Source organism: Podarcis muralis, chromosome 7 (genome assembly GCF_964188315.1).
Source record: "Podarcis muralis chromosome 7, rPodMur119.hap1.1, whole genome shotgun sequence".
Lineage (NCBI taxonomy): Eukaryota > Metazoa > Chordata > Lepidosauria > Squamata > Lacertidae > Podarcis > Podarcis muralis.
Window position 1 is genome coordinate 45,288,522 of NC_135661.1, and position 20,281 is coordinate 45,308,802.

General features: G+C 42.0%; 2 protein-coding genes across 9 annotated transcripts in view; one reads left to right on the top strand and one right to left on the bottom strand.

Annotated features, from left to right (window-relative positions):
• The window catches only part of CARMIL2 (capping protein regulator and myosin 1 linker 2), a 66,665-nt gene extending 64,693 nt beyond the window's left edge, over positions 1 to 1,972 (top strand). For both annotated transcript variants that reach the window (XM_077931695.1, XM_077931694.1), the window contains 2 exons: positions 274 to 378; positions 1,011 to 1,972. In XM_077931695.1, the coding sequence (XP_077787821.1) occupies positions 274 to 378; positions 1,011 to 1,180 (275 nt within the window). In that variant the 3' untranslated portion in view covers positions 1,181 to 1,972. The remainder of the gene's footprint in view (positions 1 to 273; positions 379 to 1,010) is intronic.
• A 3,108-nt stretch (positions 1,973 to 5,080) lies between these two features.
• Positions 5,081 to 20,281, bottom strand: part of LOC114602020 (uncharacterized) — a 39,157-nt gene continuing 23,956 nt past the window's right edge. For 2 of the 7 annotated variants that reach the window (XM_077931698.1, XM_077931703.1), the window contains exons 5-14: positions 16,929 to 17,008; positions 15,841 to 15,885; positions 15,069 to 15,103; positions 13,737 to 13,909; positions 13,275 to 13,362; positions 12,185 to 12,250; positions 9,669 to 9,746; positions 6,473 to 7,272; positions 6,009 to 6,088; positions 5,081 to 5,724 (exon numbers count right to left, since the gene is read on the bottom strand). In XM_077931698.1, the coding sequence (XP_077787824.1) occupies positions 5,667 to 5,724; positions 6,009 to 6,088; positions 6,473 to 7,272; positions 9,669 to 9,746; positions 12,185 to 12,250; positions 13,275 to 13,362; positions 13,737 to 13,909; positions 15,069 to 15,103; positions 15,841 to 15,885; positions 16,929 to 17,008 (1,503 nt within the window). In that variant the 3' untranslated portion in view covers positions 5,081 to 5,666. Of the gene's footprint in view, positions 5,725 to 6,008; positions 6,089 to 6,472; positions 7,297 to 9,668; positions 9,747 to 12,184; positions 12,251 to 13,274; positions 13,363 to 13,736; positions 13,910 to 15,068; positions 15,104 to 15,840; positions 15,886 to 16,928; positions 17,009 to 20,281 lie in introns of all 7 variants that reach the window. The other 5 variants (XM_077931696.1, XM_077931702.1, XM_077931701.1 and 2 more) reach the window with 4 other exon arrangements.

The window sequence follows — 20,281 nt, forward strand, 5'->3', positions numbered from 1 at the left end:
CATTAGCTGTGCTCATCTGCCAGCTTGTAACTACTGCTATGTACATATGACTTTAGCCCATCTGCCATGAGGCTAGAAGTGGGATATCACTGCCAAGAGCTCTAGAACAGAACAGCATCTGCTGGAGCACTGTGTACAGTGATCCTTAAATATTACACACAGAATGTACTTAGTGACATTTTACAGAACTGCCAGCCTCATTATCTATCTCAACTGCAGCAGGCCTCTTTCTCAATCTGGTTAACATGTTCACCTGACTTTTATTCCCTACAGATGCAAAGCTTCCTCTTTGTCTGCAGCGCTCCCCAATTGTGAAATGGAAGATTAAGCCCAAGTCCTTGTTGGAGCCCGGGACATCTACACCATCTGACTCACCAAGTAAGGACAGCCGCCCCCGCCGCCCCAAAAAAGTATACAGTGTTCCCCCCCCCCCATAGACAAATTTAATACTTTTCTATAAAAACTTCCCAAGTTGGTTCCAAACTTTATTACTCAACTTCTGTTGATTGCGGCACAAGTGGTATAATTACCTAGCACTTACCACAGAGGAGCCAATAATCCAACCCCACCCCATGAACACCTGTTTTTTGGACAGCAGTATCTAAGAGATGGTTGATGCTACATTAAGTATAAAATGTTCTGCATTCACATTTTCCAAATCTGACTTCTTTTTCAGTATTGTGTTCTAGTGGGTACTAATCACAATACTTTCCATAGCAGAGGCAGTTCCTGAGGAACATCAGAGAGTATTACTGCTTTCATGTTCCATTTGTGGGCTTCCCATAAGTATCAGTTTGGCCACTGTGGGAAAAGAACACTAAACTAGATGAGCCTTTAATCTGATCCAGATGGACTCTTAGGTTTATTGGTTGGTTGGTTGGTTGGTTGGTTGGTTGGTTGAATTAATTTATATCCCTTCCTTCCTTCCAAAGGAGCCCAGGTTCTCATTGCAGGCAGTAAAGAAGGCCACTGGTATTATGCTGATAGGATGGTTGTGGATTTTCTTGCAGGCACTCCACGCCAAGGAAGGAACAAGGAACCCACAGAGGCAAAGCCAAAAGCAGAAATGGAAGAAGAGTTGCAACGAGCTCTGGAACAAACTCTAGAGAACGCACAAAATACAGCCCTAGACCAAAGAACTGCTGTGCCACTCTCCAAGTCACCAACACAAGAGCACTGAGTCAGTGGCTGGTGATTCTGCATGATGGCAGCTCACACAAATGAGCACAGAAGACAGGCTTATAACTTGAAGCAGCAGAACAGCCATCTGAGGAGGTGCAAGCGATTCAGCACAGGGCCAAGCAAGCCCCATCATGGCTCCTTGGTTGGTAGAGCTGGTGTTTCCAGTGAGATAAAGTGATGTCAAAACTCTTGCACGTTTGGGTTGTCCCCTTTTCACCTTTCACCCTTGTATACTCTCATGTAAGTGCCCAGTGTTCTAATGGTTCACATAGGAAAAGCCAAATGCAGAGTATGCAGGAAACCGGCTATTTCCAGCAAGTTATACAGCTGGCAGCTGGTGCAGATGCAAAAATGTGTAGTGCCAGAAACCGAGAACCACCAGCAGGAGGGTTGGGTGGGGGGCTATTTTATATACACTAAACTTGCCTGCCTTGCATTGTACTTTTCAGGAGTGTGAAATTTGGACAGCTTGGGGTTTGCAGAAAAGGTTAAAAGCGCCACAAAGCCAGGTTGGTCTGTCTCATATTGACAATCTTGCTCCGTCCTTTAGCCTGCATCATTTCTGTTCCTAGGATTCCACTTCTGCCATATCTTTCTATAGCCTTCGTATTGCCTAGGGGGGAAAACTCTATTCTAGGCAAATAACCATTGGCATCAGTTAGGTGTTTGGCATGAATGAGGCATAAGGGGAGGGTGTGATTTGGCAGCTTTCAGCAAGTTATAACTAATAAAGAAGTTTCAGCTCCTCTGTTCCACAATTAAATGAGGATGATAACTCAAATCAGCAGAATTTGTTCTTGTCTCATTTATTGTGGTATTAGGACTGTTGCCTTTATTTCCCTCCAATTTACAGACTCCATCTGTGTCTTGCTGGTACAAGAAAGGTGGGAGAAAGAGAAGATGCTTAAGTACCATGAAAAGGGTAAGCGAGAGGTGTCTTGCAAAAACTCAGTGCTTCTGTTTAGAGCTACTGCAAGATGACTAATCACCTCTTAGAAAAATAGGCAGGTTCCCTCCCCCCCCCCCAATGCCATCTTAAAGGGAACAACTTACCATAACCAATATGCTTTAAAGCACAGATGGAGAAGTTGTAGGTACTAAAGCTCCAACCATCCTTGATTATTGGCCAGGCTGGCTGGAGCTGATGGGAGGCTTGAGTTCAGCAACATGGGGGAGGCACTCCTCATTCCCTGCTTTAAGGACCCTGCAGCTGCTCATGGAGGTCACTACAAGTGTTAAATTTTCACACAGAAAGCACTTTTTTTGTACAAGAGCTGGTGAAGACAGTTTTTGCAGTGCTGAGAAACTCACTAAACGCAGCTGTGCTGTGCTGTGTGTAAACACTGAAAGATTCAGTCATTCTCCACAATCATTTATGAGTTTAACTACACCCAAGTGCTTTGGGTGTAGAAAATCTGTAATATTAAGATTCTCACCGAGCCTCAGTCATTCAGGGAACTCATGCCCCACCCCATCCCCAAATAATATTGAAAGAGATACACACAGCAACAGCCATGGAATCCTGTTTCTGTAGTTTGAGAACAATCTGGTTTAAGAATTAAACTGCAAGACTCCTATAGACTTTGACACACACTAAAACGCAGGGGGGAATCTAGCTTTATGTTATTGTTCTTCAGTATTTATCATCAATTACCAAGCAAATATTGCATGTATATTTAAGATATATTCTAGCACAAATACCTGGTTTTCTTTACATTTAAGGTAAAGATTTGTTTTATTTAAACTTTCAAACAGTATTTGAATTATTGTGCTCAGTTTTGGAAAAAAAGCACGCACATATTTTCTATGAGAGCTGTTTTTTTCTAAATTTGTTTTCATTTTATCAAGCATGTAAGCTATAAAAAACATTTTGTAATTAAATGAAATGGGGAAATGTTCAAAATAATTACAGACCCATGCTATAATTCAATTCAAAACTGACGTTGACACAAGAAGGTATTATTCACAGTAAATATTCCTATCTCCTCTCCTCTTTACCTGGCTAAAAATACCCAATTCCCTCAACTGTTCCTCATAAGGCTTGGTTTCCTTTATCATATTGGTAGCCCTCTGCACACATTTCAGCTTGTTAATATCCCATTGACACTTAGGCAATCAATATTCTTTATTCTCATTTCATTTTTTTAAAGAAACTGAACAGGAAATATGAATACAAAACTTAAATGGAGTAGGTTCCATATGTTTCTTTACTTTTTATTGGTTATTTATTTATTATAAATAAATAATTAGAGTTAGCAAGCTCAGCTCCAATGTATAATGCTTATAAGGAAAAGTACCACCAAGGGCAGGAATGTGCCTACATAGTTAACCTACTGAGCTATTGGAGGAAATAAGGCTTCTTTCAGAAAAGTTTTATCCTCATTAAAACAACGAAAGAATACAAGCAGGCAAGAAGGAATTAAAAAAGCAGAGCATATTGCTTAAAACTTAAGACTAGCAATAATAAGAAATACACTGGAGCAAGAAACCTGCTAGGGAGGCAATTTGACCTATTGATGGCAAGGGAATCAAAGGTGTACTACAGGAGAAAAAGGAGATTCCAGAGAAGCTGAATGAATGTTGTGCATCTGTCTTCAAATGGCCAGATCCATGTGCGTGAACCTTGTCAGGAAGGAGTTTGAGGTGAGTGGTGAGGTTAGTGGTGAGAAGAGATAAAATTCCAGCCCTTACTCAGAAATTAAAGATGAAAAAAAATAACAGGTCCACATGTCATCCACTCAAGTTCTTAATTTGCTTGTTTTATACCAAAATATTTAATTTATCCCTAAGATCAGCCTCTATATCTAAACACTGGAAAGTTAACTCCAATTTTAAAGAAAGGATCCAAGTAGAATCAAGGAAATTACAGCCCGGTCAGCTTACTATCTGTTCCAGGAAAACTGGTGGAAAGCATTAAAATCCCAACCTCACTCTTATGGCATCCAAACTGGAGTCGTAGTGGATAACTTCTTGAAGATGTTGGTTGGCCCAGGTGCGACAGCTGTGAAAAAGGCAAATTCCATTTTAGGGAGCCTTTGGGAAATGATTAAAACAACACTGCCAATGTCATAATGCTCTTATTAAAAACTGTGGTGTGACCACAGTTTGAATAGTGTGTTCTGTCCTAGTCTCACTGTATCTCAAAAAGGATATTGTAGAATTGGAAAAGGTTCAGCAAAGGACAAGCAAAATAAGAATGGGGCTGGAACAACTCCCCCTTGAGGAAAGGTTGCAACATATGTGGCTTCTTAGTTTAAAGCAAAGATGAATGGGGGACAATGATGACATAAAAGAAGTGTCTAAATTAAGCATGGAGAAAGTTTTTCTCCCTCTCTAACACTAAAACCCAGGGCCATTCAGTGAAACTGAATGTTGAAAGAATCAGGACAGATAAAAGGAAGTATTTCTAACACAGTGCATAGTGAAAATGATGAAATTTGCTACTGTAAGATGAAGTAATGGCCACCAACTTGAATGGCATTAAAGGGGTTTAGACTACTTCATAGAGAATAAGGCTATTGGTGGCTACTAGCAATGGTGATAGTATTGGAATTGGTATGCCTCTGAATAGTTGAGGAGCACAAGTGGGGAGAATGCTGTTGCACTAATGTCCAGCCTGCGTGCTTCCCATAGACACCTGGTTAACCACGGTGAGAACAGGATGCTGGACTAAATGGGTCTTACGCTCTTAGAGAACAAAAATTTAGTATGGTCAGCTTACTTTCTGATCATTGGTTCTAGGAACAGCATGCGCTACAAGATTGTACTGTGGTATTGTTATTTGGCCATCCCCTGTGGAAGCAGCTAACATATCCCCTTGTGACAAAAGCAGAATAGCCTCTGCTTTACAACCGCTGGCACACATGCGAAGTCAGTTCCTTTCTTTTGAGCCATTACATATACTAATAATAATAATAAATTTTATTTATATCCCGCCCTCCCCAGCCGAAGCCGGGCTCAGGGCAGCTAACAACAATAAAATAGTGCAACATTCTAAAAAACATCATAAAATTAATTAAAATCAAATTGATGGCAACCATAGGCTAAAGTTCTGTAAAGACTGCCAGAGGAGGGAGTCAAGCTGCGCCCTGACCAAAGGCCTGGTGGAACAACTCTGTCTTGCAGGCCCTGCGGAAAGATGTCAGGTCCCGCAGGGCCCTAGTCTCTTGTGACAGAGCATTCCACCAGATTGGAGTCTCAGCCGAGAAGGCCCTGGCTCTAGTTGAGGCCAGCCTAACCTCTCTGAGGCCTGGGACCTTGAGGATGTTATTATTTGCAGACCGTAGGTTTCTCTGTGGGGCATACCAGGAGAGGCAGTCCCGTAGGTACGAGGGTCCTAGGCCGTATAGGGCTTTAAAGGTTAAAATACTAAACATTTGTTTTCAAAAATTTATTTTAATATGTAAGGTACTAATCATTATAATATGGCAAAGGTGACTAGATAAATCCAACCTGAAAGGAACAAGGAACTTCAGCAAAGACTATCATTTATGTGTGCTGTTGAAAACCCAGCATGCCCATGCCAGCAATGCTCTTGAGATCCTGCAAAACAAAAACAAAAACAGGAAACAATGTGAAAATAGGATCATAGGATGGTGGATAAGCAGATCATTCTTGCCTGCTGTGTCATATTCCTCAAAATAAAAATACCGGTATATCATTAGCAAGATCTTATGGAAGGCAGCAGTCATTGAACAATTACTTTTACCTTCTCCCAGTTATTTCTCTCCTGTTCCTGCAGTAGGCAGTTCCTTTGGACTCTATGCAGGGCAATCCCTCTGTCTCCCATATCACTTCAAGTATTACTAGCTTGGAAATACACTAACCTTGTAGAGTGCACTTGGGAGCAGAGTTCAGATGTTGGTGGCATGTACGTAAAATGAAAAGGGGCTCCTCTCACATACTCCTGCAGGAAGGAACAGAAGCAGATTTGTGAATTTGAAGTCAGGTTTGCTACCTTGCTCTGTCTTTTGAGATTTACAGGCTACTTCTTTCCCAAACCACTCTCTGCAGGGAGGATGGGAAGAAGGGAAGAGACAGGGATTTCAAGCCATGAGGCCACACAACTGGTGAGGAAAAGTCATTCACGTTGCACAAGTGAATATAAAACTCTACACTCTGCCTATTGGTAGAATCAAACATAAATACAATATTTGGATTGGGGGCAAAGAAGAGACCAGGCTTTCTCAAACAGTTGTCAGGGAGCCCCTACTCACACTATGAGAATCCTGGCTATAAACCAGTGTTTCAAAGGGTTTTTACCATCATTGTTCACCCAGATCAGATTTACCTGCTGTTGAACTCCAAGCTGTTCTTCTGGCCTAGTGATGACTTTTGAGGCTCCTGGCTCCCTTCCCTTTCCCAGGACTCCCTCTGTGCCTCTAAATTGGGCTGATACCTGATGCTGTTGAACTTGCATCTCCTTTATCCGGCTCTTTTTGGACATGTTCATAGCTACCAATTCCATATTACTGGATTCTGGAAAGGCCGTGGTAGTATGCTGCCTTAGGGCTTTCAGACTGGTACATGTGGGACCAGAGAAAGTCTCAGTAGGCTCCTCATCTAGAGTCATTTGTTTCCTTTTAGCTGCCACACATGTCCTGCTTATGTCCAGGAATTTCTCCCCAGATCTTCTCACCGAAGTCTGATCCCTCTGCAAATGGGCCATATGATCTTCCTCTTTATTTTCAGACAAGGACCCAAGAGAGATATTTTTCTGAATTGGGGAGTGGACAGAAGAGCGAAGGCATATATTAGTGTGAGAATGTGAATTCCTCAGTGATGGGCCACAGGGAATGGTTTCATCAGTATTTGCAGTTTTGCTGACACTACGTGCAGTGATCAATGCAACAGAGCTGGATTTTTGACTGGCAGATTCCTTGGGAGATGTACTGCTGTGAAAAGGAAGTAGTGATGGGGACACAGTCTCTTTTGGCGCATCCTGGCCAGAGCTACAGTGGGACATATGAACACGAGGTTCCAGCAAATCTGGGGTGCAGCTGTTGGAGCGTGGAGTCTCTTCTTCCCTGGCAGTATTAGCCATGAGCACCTGCTGTGCGCAGGGGAGGCTGTGTGATATACCAGATGTGTCTGCCAAAGCAAAAATGGAAACAACTACTTTTAAGTCATATAAGAAAACAAGCAGGCTACTGTGAACCTGGTACAAATGATCTCAAAAAGAATGGCTGTGAAAGTCAAGTCAACATAAAATATACACAGCTACTTGCAAATATAACCAAGAATTACACGATATTCTGAAGGCTATTTGCATGTGGGTAATTCTGCCATTTCAAGGGGACAGGAACAGGGACATGAACCTGATTTGTAAGAGATTTTGACTGGCTAGATGACAATGTAGGCTCCAAATAGGCCATGACAGGAGGACAACTATAGTATAAATAATTTGAGCTTAGTGCCACAGTAGAGCATGTCATCTTAGTGGGTAAAATTTGCAAATTTCTTCAATTGGGGGGGGAATCTTAAAAATATGCTTTTGGATGTGAGAAATTCAAATCTGCTATTTTTGTGATTAGACATTTAGCTTACCAAGTCTACATTTGATTAAGAAGCAAATAAACTCTTGGAAAACACAAAAAAAGATGTTTAACCTTCTGAAAGTGTCAGGTAATATAAAATATGTATTAAATATATTGTATAACTGCAAATACTTGGCAATCATTTCTAATGATTTCTATGCACTTTTCCACACATTTTAATTACCAAGCAAAACAAAATTATATTTATTTAACCAAAGTATTTTTTTTGAATTCCCAAATCATGTTAACAACTTTTTAGCACCCCTCATTTTTGGAATTTGAAAGTTGGAAAATTCAACATGCCCTAGCCCACAGGTAGGTTTTACACATCTGGTCAGCAACCAATTTTCCATTTTCCCCTGTAACACTTTACCCACTGCCTTGTCTAATTCAAAGTATGAGCCAAATGGGGTGTGATGCAAGAGATCAGTGAGTGATATCTCTCTTTTGTGTGTGTGTTTCCTTTAAAGCAGCACAAAGAGTTCACATTTTGATTCAAGTAACAACAGGTGGCGGGGGGGGGGGGTTGACTCTTTCCTGCCTATCCCATTATCTCAATCTAGCTTTCAACTCCCTAGTTGCTGTTTGTCTCACTGGAGAAAAAAACACTCAAATGAGGCTTACAGCAGCTTCAAAGAAGAATGTGGTGGTTTCCTTTTCCAGCTCAATCAAAACTTAAGCCCGACACAGGCACTTTAATAACAAAATTTAGATTGGATCATAACCTCCTTCATTATTTTAGATTTGGGCCCAAGACACAGACAAATTTAACTCTCTCACCCTCAATATGAACAGAGTCAGAGGCTTTGGCAATGCCCACTTCCTTATAATGCAGCCCTGTTGCTCATATCCCTGCAAGAGCAATGGCATAAGCGAATGGCATGAACAGCAGAGGTGCATAGTAAAGGAAGGCTTCTGCAAATTGCTATTCACACTGTAGGAGAAGGGTAAAAAGCCCTTTGTGTCTCATCTTACAAAGCAGAAAGATGGTGAAGTGAACTATGGTGTTGGCAGGGCTTTTTTTCAGAGGGAACGCACAGGAACTCAGTTCCAGCACCTCTCAGGTGGGCACCATTGCTACTCTAAGAGAACAAGGGATGTGTTCATGGTAGAGTTGCCATATTTTGAAGAGGAAAAAAGAGGACATATTTGCCGACTTCTAGGTCACTATTGTCTACACTTACTGGCAGCAGCTCTCTAGGGTTTCTAGAAAAATAGCACTGGGAAGGAGAAAGTGTTGAAGCATGGAAGAGACCAGCCCAATTTAGCCACTGTTTCCAACCAGAATGTAAAAAACAAGCAAAACCAACCACCAGTTAACACCTATGATATTTAAAGACAGCAAGTGTGGCTGCAGCAAAATCAGATTATTCCGGCTGCCAGTTTCTAGTAGAAACTCAAGATGGACATACTTGCACTACTAAGGATGCATGGTGATGTTTTTGCTTCGCTGTGAATTAAGTATGCTTGTCATTTCCCAAGTATCTCTTAAAAAAAAATTGAGAATATAATTTTCAGACATCATAATCCACCCAAAGTTAAGAATATCTAGGTTTCATTGATTTCTAAAATAAATGACTTACATCACTTAACTTTAGCTGGATAGTGCCCAAACCTCATTATTTTGAAAGCAAGAAAGGAGCAAAATAAATAAGTTTAATTTTTGAAACCTTGAGAACATTGAATCACAGAAACCTTTAGCAGCCTAAACTACAATTTTTTTTAATAAATCAAGATATCAATTAAAAACATCAACACTTAACTTCTTGTGTCATTTGTATTTGATTTCTTCAATAAAACAGTCTGACTTTCTTTCATGCTGAAAATTCCAATTATACTTCATCTTTACTATCAAGGCCAAAAGAAATATCCACTGATGCAAATACCTGGTACAAAGAGAAACAGAACAACTTTCTTCACAGGCAGTAGGACAACAACATGAATACTCACCACTGGAGGTGGACAGAGTCATTACTGGAATTTCATCCCAAGGGTTTTCTAAGGAACCATCTGGGCTTTCAGATTCAGCTGCCAAAAAAAAGAGTGCAATCAATTGTTTCCCTGCAAATAGGCCTCTTAAAGGTGCAGGCGACCCTGAGGTCAGGTTAAAGTAATGGGAAAGAGCTCTGGACATTCAAACATTCTAGAAATTCTCTCTTCCAAGAAGGCAGCCGGTGTAACCAAAGTAGGACAGAACTACCCTCTCCCCTCCCAAGCTGTGTTAAGGTGGAGCATGGTCTGCCCTCAAAGTAAGTTCAAGATCATTCAAAATATCATCTACAGAGCAGGTTTTCAGAAATTAGTTTAGTGGAAAAATAAGAGCAGAGGTTCTGAAGTTACATCTACTAATGCTTATGGAATAGCTTTGAACCACATGCACAGCATTGTAGCTTGGGGGGTGGCATTTGATATCTTATCTCCACATCCTTTCAAGACTCCCTGGCCGCATATGAGACTACTTTCAGCCATCCACGGTCACAAATGTTTTTCCCCTGTCAAATAACACCTATTAAAAAATTTCATGCTATACTGGAGAACTGCACATCTGTAGTTATCTATGTGCTCCTTAGTCCAGTGAAGGCGGTGAAGGTCCTGTGTGAGTGCCTGGAGGCTGTTGGAGGATGGATGGCGGCTAACAGATTGAGGCTGAATCCTGACAAGACAGAAGTACTATTTTTGGGGGACAGGGGGCGGGCAGGTGTGGGGGATTCCCTGGTCCTGAATGGGGTAACTGTGCCCCTGAAGGACCAGGTGCGCAGCCTGGGAGTCATTTTGGACTCACAGCTGTCCATGGAGGCACAGGTTAATTCTGTGTCCAGGGCAGCTGTTTACCAGCTCCACCTGGTACGCAGGCTAAGACCCTACCTGCCCGCAGACTGTCTTGCCAGAGTGGTGCATGCTCTAGTTATGTCCCGCTTGGACTACTGCAACGCGCTCTACGTGGGGCTACCTTTGAAGGTGACCCGGAAACTGCAATTAATCCAGAATGCGGCCGCTAGACTGGTGACTGGGAGTGGCCGCTGGGACCACATAACACCAGTTCTGAGAGATCTGCATTGGCTCCCAGTACGTTTCCGAGCACAATTCAAAGTGTTGGTGCTGACCTTTAAAGCCCTAAACGGCCTCGGTCCAGTATACCTGAAGGAGCGTCTCCACCCCCATCATTCAGCCCGGACACTGAGATCCAGCGCCGAGGGCCTTCTGGCGGTTCCCTCATTGCGAGAAGTAAGGTTACAGGGAACCAGGCAGAGGGCCTTCTCGGTAGTGGCTCCTGCCCTGTGGAACGCCCTCCCAGCAGATGTCAAAGCAATAAACAACTATTTTACTTTTAAAAGTCATCTGAAGGCAGCCCTCTTTAGGGAAGTTTTTAATGTTTGATGCTGTACTGTTTTTAATATTCAGTTGGAAGCCGCCCAGAGTGGCTGGGGAAACCCAGCCAGATGGGCGGGGTATAAATAATAAATTATTATTATTATTATTATTATTATTATTATTATTATTATTATTAGGTTTCATCCCAAAATCTCATAGCAAAGCAAGCCACCAGAAGTATCTGAGCCTACAGTAAATGGGTATGAAGCATGAATATTGTCAGGTTTTGAAGAGATTACAGAGCACATGGCTCTCAACCACCACTATCCAGACGTCATTAGATAGATTAAGAAGCATAAGCAAGTGAACTTGACATTTGTCACCTTTCCTTGTAACTGAGTCAAGGGGCACTTGCTGCAGCATTTCAAGGTCTCAGCAGATTTATTAGTTTGGTGAATAATAATAATAATAATAATAATAATAATATACCACCCTTCATCCAAGGATCACAGGATGGTTTACAGTATAAAAACACAAAAAATACCATAGTAACAAACAATAACTCCCTACACCCATTGCTCTGCCAACTACTGGCATGTGGCACCCAGAAGACTGCCCACTTGGGAATGCAATACTGAGGCAGAAAGAGGTTTCCACTCTTGGCTTACAAAGTTGGGCACCTAATGAAATTCAACTTCCTATGACTATTATTGAGATGCTGCTCAGTAGGAGCTTTGGATACAGACAAGCAACCATTATCTGTAAAACTACTGATTTCATAATACAGTGGTACCTCTGGTTACCTCAGGTTACAGACTCCGTTAACCCAGAAATAGTGCTTCAGGTTAAGAACTTTGCTTCAGGATGAGAACAGAAATCGTGCTCCGGTGGCGCAGCAGCAGAAGGCCCCATTAGCTAAAGTGGTGCTTCAGGTTAAGAATAGTTCCAGGTTAAGTATGGACCTCCGGAACGAATTAAGTACTTAACCTGAGGTACCACTGTAGTCTTCTAGACTTTGAGAGCTCAGTTGTGGACCAAGGTGTCTTTTAGATAATGTGATATCCCCTTAAGTAGAAAGCTGCACTTGTGTCAACAGAAAAGCCATACATCGCTTTTGTGGCCTTGCAGGCAGAGAGACAACTACTGCTACTCACCACTGAAAAAAGATACAGTACTTTGCTCATCATCTTGAGTACTCTCAAGAATAGCTTGAGAGGGCTCTGTAAGATAAAGGACAATCTGATTTTTAGCACGGACTCCCCGAAAGAGACATGTATTAGAACCAGCCATTAAAAAACTAACACCATCAGTAAAAAATTGGAATGAAAATCACCATAAATATCACAACAACCAAACCAAGAGGCAGAAGCAGCAAGCAAAAGCACTTTTCCATCCCCATTACACTTTACCCCTCCCCAAAGGGCTGGACGAAGAGGTGTCTTCACCTACCAAGGAAACAAGACTGTGAAAGACTAGGCAGCATTTCTCTTATCTCCGATCTTAACACTTTGACTAGTCTTTAAAATGAAGCAAGGAAGAAAAAGGCACCAGACACCAAAAGCTCTTACTTTCTCTTTAAAAGACAGCAGGCAGAGGTTTATATGTGATCTTAGTACTGTGAAACTTGGAACTTTGAATCACCTGACATCATAAGATGCCAGGGGATTGGTAGCCTGTCCCCCTGGCCTGTGGAGGGTGGGCCAGATTCAGTTCCTCTTATCTGACAAATGCACCACCTCAGCTCACAGCAGCCCTCACCCTTAATTCATAACAATCATTTTAATGGTAGCAAGATTATAAGAACTATGAGATTCTGTGCAAAAAAATAGCAGTGGTGGACAATAAAAACAGCCAGACCTTGCACTCTCCCTTCTACAGTAGCTTGGGTATTAAAATGTAGCTCCTGGTTGTGGTCACAGAATTCTCTGTTCACAAAACCTCAACCTTGGTGTCTCAAACATACTTAGGCTTTGTTAGTCCTTATAGATTGCCATTAAAATGCTGCATTTAGTTATGAAGTTCTAGGGACACTTGATATTCTGAAATAAACAGAACTGCTTCGTAATAAAGTAATGTGGCAAATTCATAGGCTAGAGCAAGAATGGGGAGCGCTCTGAATACTCAATTACAGTTCTCACAACCCCTAGCTATTGACCATGTTGCCTGGGGCTGATGGGCCCAACAGCATAAGGAAGGCTCCATCCTTAAGTAAGGTAATCTTTCACCCAGCACTCTGGCACTCACTTGGTAGGTAGGACTTGTGAAGTAATGCTTCATTTTCTGCACTGATCGTTAACAGCTTGGCTGGGATGGCAAAGACATTCTTGTGAACCTGAAATCAGAATTGTTACTCCACTTCTGCTTCCCTGCATAGCACAACAGATCCACGCAGACCCAGCCAATGCTTAACAGGCCAATAAATCTTACCAATTACATAATTGTGCAATAAAATAGAAAATAAGGGACCCTGGTGAGCAAATCTCAGCCATTTACAGCCAGTATGGAAATTCTACCAGATCCACTGATCTGAGAAATAAAAAAACCTGACATCTGCTTTACTTTCAGGGATGAAGGTTTTATCAGTTTTGATCTGTATTTTTTATTCTTTATTCTTCCATCATCTATCTACCCATTCAACCATCACACCCACACACCCCATCCCTGTGATTTTCAGTTGAGATGTCACAGGCAGAACAGAGAACAGACCTTATCTTGCTTGCGTTCCACCTGCCATTTGGTGTCAGGATATACAGCCAACTGCTCAGAATCCAATAGCTTGCTGGGGTTCAATAAACTGAGACAATCCTTGGCATTTTCTTTTAAAGTACTGAGTCGATCCTGCTTTATCTCCTGCAGTACTTCAGAAACAGATGATGGCTCTTTACAGGAAAAGGAAATGTGCACAGTAAAATAGGGTGTTAGCTTTGGAACAAGAGTCCCATAACATTTCGCATTAGAGCTAAATGAAAATGAAACAGATGCCTACAACACTAGGCCAATTTTAAAAGTTAGTCAGAAATATGCTTGCATCAGTCTTTTTGTAATTTGATCCAAGGTAAACATATTCTGGCAATAACAAGGTGAAAATTTCTGCTGTCAGCAAAACACATAAATCAGGATGTAATCTTGCTATCTAAAAGCAGATTACAAAATGTTTGTCCTCTGCTGTAAGTGGCCCAGATGCACCGTTGTCCACTGACAAGGGATTTTGTTTAGTGGAATCCACCTCTTTTGTTGAATGTATACTAATCTGGCTAAAACAGTTTTACCCATTCTTAGAACTGTAATGTTTTTATTTATTTTACAATTGTGTATTATATTGTTGTAACCTGCCCTGGGATCTGGTAAAGGGCAAGAAAGAAATCTTAGGAATAAATAAATCAAAGTGACACAGAGCTATGCAATGCAAACACCCATCAATTCTCTGTTAAGGCAATAAGGGACAGAAAAACCACTTACAGTAAGCCTGAAACTTACACTCACTTTACTTATGCAATCACAACCTTATGCAGGTGACCAAAAAATAAACAAATAAACAAATAAATCAGAAAACCACAGGAAAAATAGGGTTAAATCAAAATGTGGTAGAGAAACAACAGATGGCAATCCCATCTGCCATTGCTGTCACCTGGGAGAGTGTTTGGGCACCTTCAGAGAATCAGAGTGAGAAAGGGTCTAGCAATTGCATGGAGAGCAAGGGGAAAGTGACCTGAAAGTGAGCAAAAGTCATCTGGAATGTGTGGGGAAGGTTGACTGAGCAAGTGGGGGTGGTCTGAGAATGATGGGAGTTGATCTGAAAAGTGGTCCGGAAGCAAGGGGAAGAGGTTTTTAAAACTTTTTTTTTTATGGCTTCTTACAGGTCTTCCTGGCTTTATGTGTTTTGTCATTTATGTGCAGTTCCACATAGGTTGCGGGCTTGCAGTACTGCATGATGCAAGTATGAAATGGAGACTTAATTAATCTTATACCAACCAGCCCCTTCTATTAGGTTACACTAGGATTTCCCTTTAGAAACGTCCAATGCTCACTATACAATACCTGAGCTGGACCAGGGCTGGAGAGCAAGGCTTTTCCTGAAAGACACAAACAAAATAGAACCTAGAGTTAAGAATGGCAATGGGTTTGCAAAACCTTCAAACAACCTCCTTTTTATGTCTGAATCAAATTTTGCTGTTAATTGATTTTATCTGACCCAGTTTGATCCACTCTAAGGATGACATTTTAGCACATCCCTATCCCAAAATACTTGTTATGACATCTTAGAAATGGCTAGTACAGTAAATCCTTCCTTCTTTCTGAACAGCTCATTCTTTCTCTACTTCTGGATTGATTACAAGAAAGTAAATATCTCAGTTAAGGGACTATTAGCTTCCTAATAATTTTCCTTACAAACATGTTCTACTGCAAAATTTGGCATTTGAAACAAGAGAAATAAAAACTAATGTGTGGACTATGGACGATTCCTATATAGTAGAGTCTATATCATCATCTAGTGAAAAGTTATTGTCTGTACATACAGAACTATCGATCAATTCTAGTAATATATCTTGCTGTTCATTGCACTATCCTTTCTCCAAGGAGTTCAGAGTGGTGTCCATGAAGGTTATTCCATGTTATCTTCACAATAGCCCTTTCTGTACTGAGAACCTGAAGTTTTGAGCTCTGACTGTTCTAAAACAAAAACCTTACTAATATGTGCAAAACAGAACCTGAAACGTGTTTTGGTAAGCCACATAGAATATTTCCACTGCTATCTTAAGCTAACTCACATATTAAGCATGAAGAAACAACTGTTGGACCATGTACTTACTGCCACAGTTCCTTTATCTTCTCCAGTACTGAGGGCTCCCGGTTGCTATAAAAAGATGACATCTTAGCATTCCCAGCTTTTCACCATAGTCCAAAGTTACCACTTAAGCTTCTCAGAGCAGAAGAACAAATGGATTAAAGAATGGATTTCGAAACCTGACCGATCATATGAAAAATTACAGAATACTCTTAGTTTCTGAATATGGTAGATCCCAAGCCCATCAAAAGTTACCAAAGCCACTTGGAGAATTATTATTATTTTCATTTTTAAAAACAACCAATTTGCAGCTTCAATTTCCAGTAACAAAAACATCACTAAGTAGCAATTCTCTCAAAAATGAATGGCTGCCTCCAGGGTACACTGCCTGTCATCTTTCCAAATCCCCTTCTTTGACAATTTGAGAAAGCTGCAGCACTGAACTAAAAGAGGTAAGGGCCTAACTACACAGGACGCTAATGAAAACATTTTCCCCAAATATAAATTGGTATGCAGCAGAGGCTATTTTCATTTAAATTGTGGCTGGGAGTAGAAGATTTGAACCTTCCCACACCATACACCTCACCATACCTGGAGTTTCTGAGATAAAACCATACATGCACCTCTGGGTTGGCACTTAAATTTTTAAAAGCCACAATACGATTGCTAACCACCTCATTCACATCACAGGTAGTAAGGCTCTAACAAAATAAGACTGTTGGGGAAGGACACATACCAATTCATTCTGCTCACAAAACCTCAACCTTGGTCTCTCAAACATACTTAAGCTTTGTCAGTCCTTATAGATTGCCAGTAAAATGATGGCATTTAGTTATGAAGTTCTAGGGACACTTGATATTCTGAAATAAACAGAACTGCTTCGTAATAAAGTAATTTGGCAAATTCATAGGCTAGAGCAAGAATGGGGAGCACTCTGAATACTCAATTACAGTTCTCACAACCCCTAGTCAGTTTAATTTACCAAGCTTAAGTAAAATGTGATGCAAACTCAAGCAGACTCATATAAAGACTCATCTAAGCGTTTTCTAGCCAACCTTCTTCCATGTAAATTCACACATCAAGCTCATAACAAAGCCCAGAGAAAGTCTCACCAGTCTTGCTGCCTCCGTTCCCTCCGCTTCATGGGCATCACTCGGAAACAATCAAGTACAAGGTAAAATCGACAATCCTCCTGAAAGTGAAGGAAAGGCAGAATTAGGTATGTTGTGCCTGGATGAGTATTCAGTCCAATATAAGAACAACATAATGTTCCCAAATTTGATTGAATTATTACTTGAATGCAGAGGTGTCAAGTTGCCCCCAAGACTGAGGGGGCCCAGTGTGCATCATGTGTGACGTTGCACCATCTAGAGGAGGTTGAGCGCTTTGGCCACTGAAGCTGCGACACATGATGCACAATGCATGTGACATGCATGCATGACGCACGCTGGGGCCCCTCAACATCAAGGGGAACCAGCTCCTTTCCAACAAATACTGAGGGGGCCAAAGACACATTAAACCCCCTAGAGTTAGAACACCTGTTTGAATGATATGCAGGGAGCGGTGGGAGGTGGAGAGAACAGATAGCAGGGCCCTTAACAAAATCCAAAAGCCCCCTTCTTGGCTTTCCCTAAATTTAATCATATTATGCTCCCACAGCATAATACAGAATGAGAGATGATAGGAAAAGAAGACAGCCTTCAGTCCATTAATATTAATTAGCGTAAGATTTGTAGGGAGGGGGGGAATTACAAAATGCAAATGTCTCCTTGCTCTCTCCAGCCAATATAGGCTTGCTTCGGGACAATGTAACTGTCCATGTGAGCTGCTCAAGACCAACCTGTGTCCCATATAAGCTGTGCCAACAAAATACCACTTGGGACAATAAAGGATCCTTCACATGTTAGCTTTGCCCCTCAGGTTCATGGGATAAATGTGGCCTATTCACAAGAAACTTAGGCGAGAAAAATCTACCCACAAAATGGTAACAATAAGTAAATAAATACAGTGGTGCCCCGCAAGACGAACGCCTCGCAAGACGGAAAACCCGCTAGACGAAAGGGTTTTCCGTTTTGGAGGCGCTTCGCAAAACGAATTTCCCTATGGGCTTGCTTTGCAAGACGACAGCCCATAGGGAAATCTCCGGGACAGCGGGGAAGCGCAGCGCGTCTTCCCCACTGTCCTCGGACCTCCTCCGAAGCCTGGCGGTGGGGCGGGAACACCTCCTCCCGCTGCCGCCGGGCTTCGGAAGGCTCCTCTGAAGCCGGGCGGTGGGGCGGGAACGCCTCCCCCCGCCGCCCGGCTTCGGAACGATGCTCCGAAGCCGGGCGGTGGGGAGGGAACACCTTCTGAAGGCCGGCGGGGGGCAAAAGTCTTTGTTCCCCCCTGCCTGCCTTCCCAGGGGCTTTTAAATCGCCCCGGACAGTGGAGAAGTCCTCAGCTGTCCCGGGGCGATTTTAAAATGCCGCCCGCCAGCATTTTCAGATTGCCCCGGACAGCGGAGAAGTCCTCCGCTGTCCCGGGGTTTTTTAAAATGCTGGGGGTGGGAAGAAAAGCCCTTGTTCCCCCCCCCCCAGCCTTCAGAAGAGGTCGGGGGACAGACTGTCCCTGGACCTGGTCTGAAGGCGGTTTCCATAGGAACGCATTAATTGATTTTCAATGCATTCCTATGGGAAACCGTGCATCGCAAGACGAAAAACTCGCAAGACGAAGAGACTTGCGGAACGAATTAATTTCGTCTTGCGAGGCACCACTGTAATGAGTTCCCTGTTATTAAGATAAAGACTTGCCTTTCCTTTAACAAGTATCATTTAAGTTTTCAATAACCTCATGAGGTGGGTTAGGCTGAAATATAGTGACATGTTCAACACCATCTTCAGGTTCAACATTTAAAACTTTGAAAATAAATTGCAGTCACGGGGGGGGGGGGGGGACACAAAAAACACCATTTTCAGGGCCAGAGGGAGATTGGAAACTTATGCTTCACCACAACCACCCCCATTTTCAGGACGTAACTACTCACAAACTCACCTTAAGAGAGTGTGCTTTCCCAAGACTATAATGCTGTATCAATTTTTAAAAAGGAGGTGGGAGAAGTCACCTCACAATGATACTTCTTCTGCCTTAAAGATGGCAGACACTCAGACTGCTGACAAACTCAAATCAGACAAAGGTTTGTGCCAGACAGCCTTCTGCATCAGGAGAAAAGTCAACCAACTCAAGAGTCACACCCTGACTATTATCCTAGCAGAACTTCTGAGGAGCAGATGAACCCTAATACCACAGATAAAATACAAGCCAACCTGTGGAGGCTGGCTGAGGCCTTCACATGTTTTCCCGCCAATTTATGTGAGGCAATGCAGCTGCACCTGATTCTAAGTACCGTATTTACTGGAATGTAATGTGCACATTTTTTTGCAAAATTAAGGTGCACATTTGATTTGATGGCACATTTTCAATCGCCAGCAAATACTTTTTTGGTTTCAAGGTTTTGAAAATTGAGGTGCACATTAGATTTTGGTGGTGTATTAGATTCTTGTAAATATGACTACTTCTTTCTAAAGCACCTGCTTTCTAGGCTCATAATAGAACCTGAGGTGATGTCAACGACATTTTTGTTCATCATAGGTCGGGTCAGAGGAAACAAAGGCAATTTTGGTAAAGAAATTGAGGCTGCAATCCAATTACTGTACATAGATTTAAACTGATTAATGGTAGGTGTTTCATTTTATTTATTTATTATTTTATTACACAACATACAAATGCACTATACACAAAATACATAATAAAAATAACAACCAAACCCTGCCCACCCACAAACCAATATCCCTCATCCCCCCCCACCAGCTCCCACAAACACATTTAAAAGACAGTATAAGATGTTAATCAGCCCAAGGTCTGGCTGAAGAGGAGCGTTTTCACCTGGTGCCTAAAGGGGTGTAATGAAGGTGCCGGCTGAAACCTCCCTAGGGAGAGCATCCCACAAATGGGGAGCCACTGCAAAAAAGGCCCCATTCTTGTGTTGCCACCCTCCAGACCTCTGGTTGGGGAGGCACACAAAGAAAGATGAGGGTCACAGAATCCAGGTTGGTTTATATGGGGAGAGGCAGTCCTTGAGGTACTGTGGTCCTGAGCTGTTTAAGGCTTTATAGGTCAAAACCACCACTTTGAATTGGGAAGGAAACTAATTGGCAGCCAGTTCAGTTGGGCCAGAATCAGTCTTCCTCTGGTGAGCAAGCTGGCCAACAAATTCTGCAAATTTTACTGATCACCAGTAAAGAAAATAAAGTGAATTAATTCCAACAAAGATGGCAAAAGATGCTAGAAATGAACATCACTGAAGAAATATGGGGAAATACCATATTTTTCCATGTATAAGACACCCCCATGTATAAGATGACCCCTATTTTTTAAACCCAAAATTAAGAAATTAAGTTGTTTAGCTTTTTGGTGAGGTGGGGGAAGT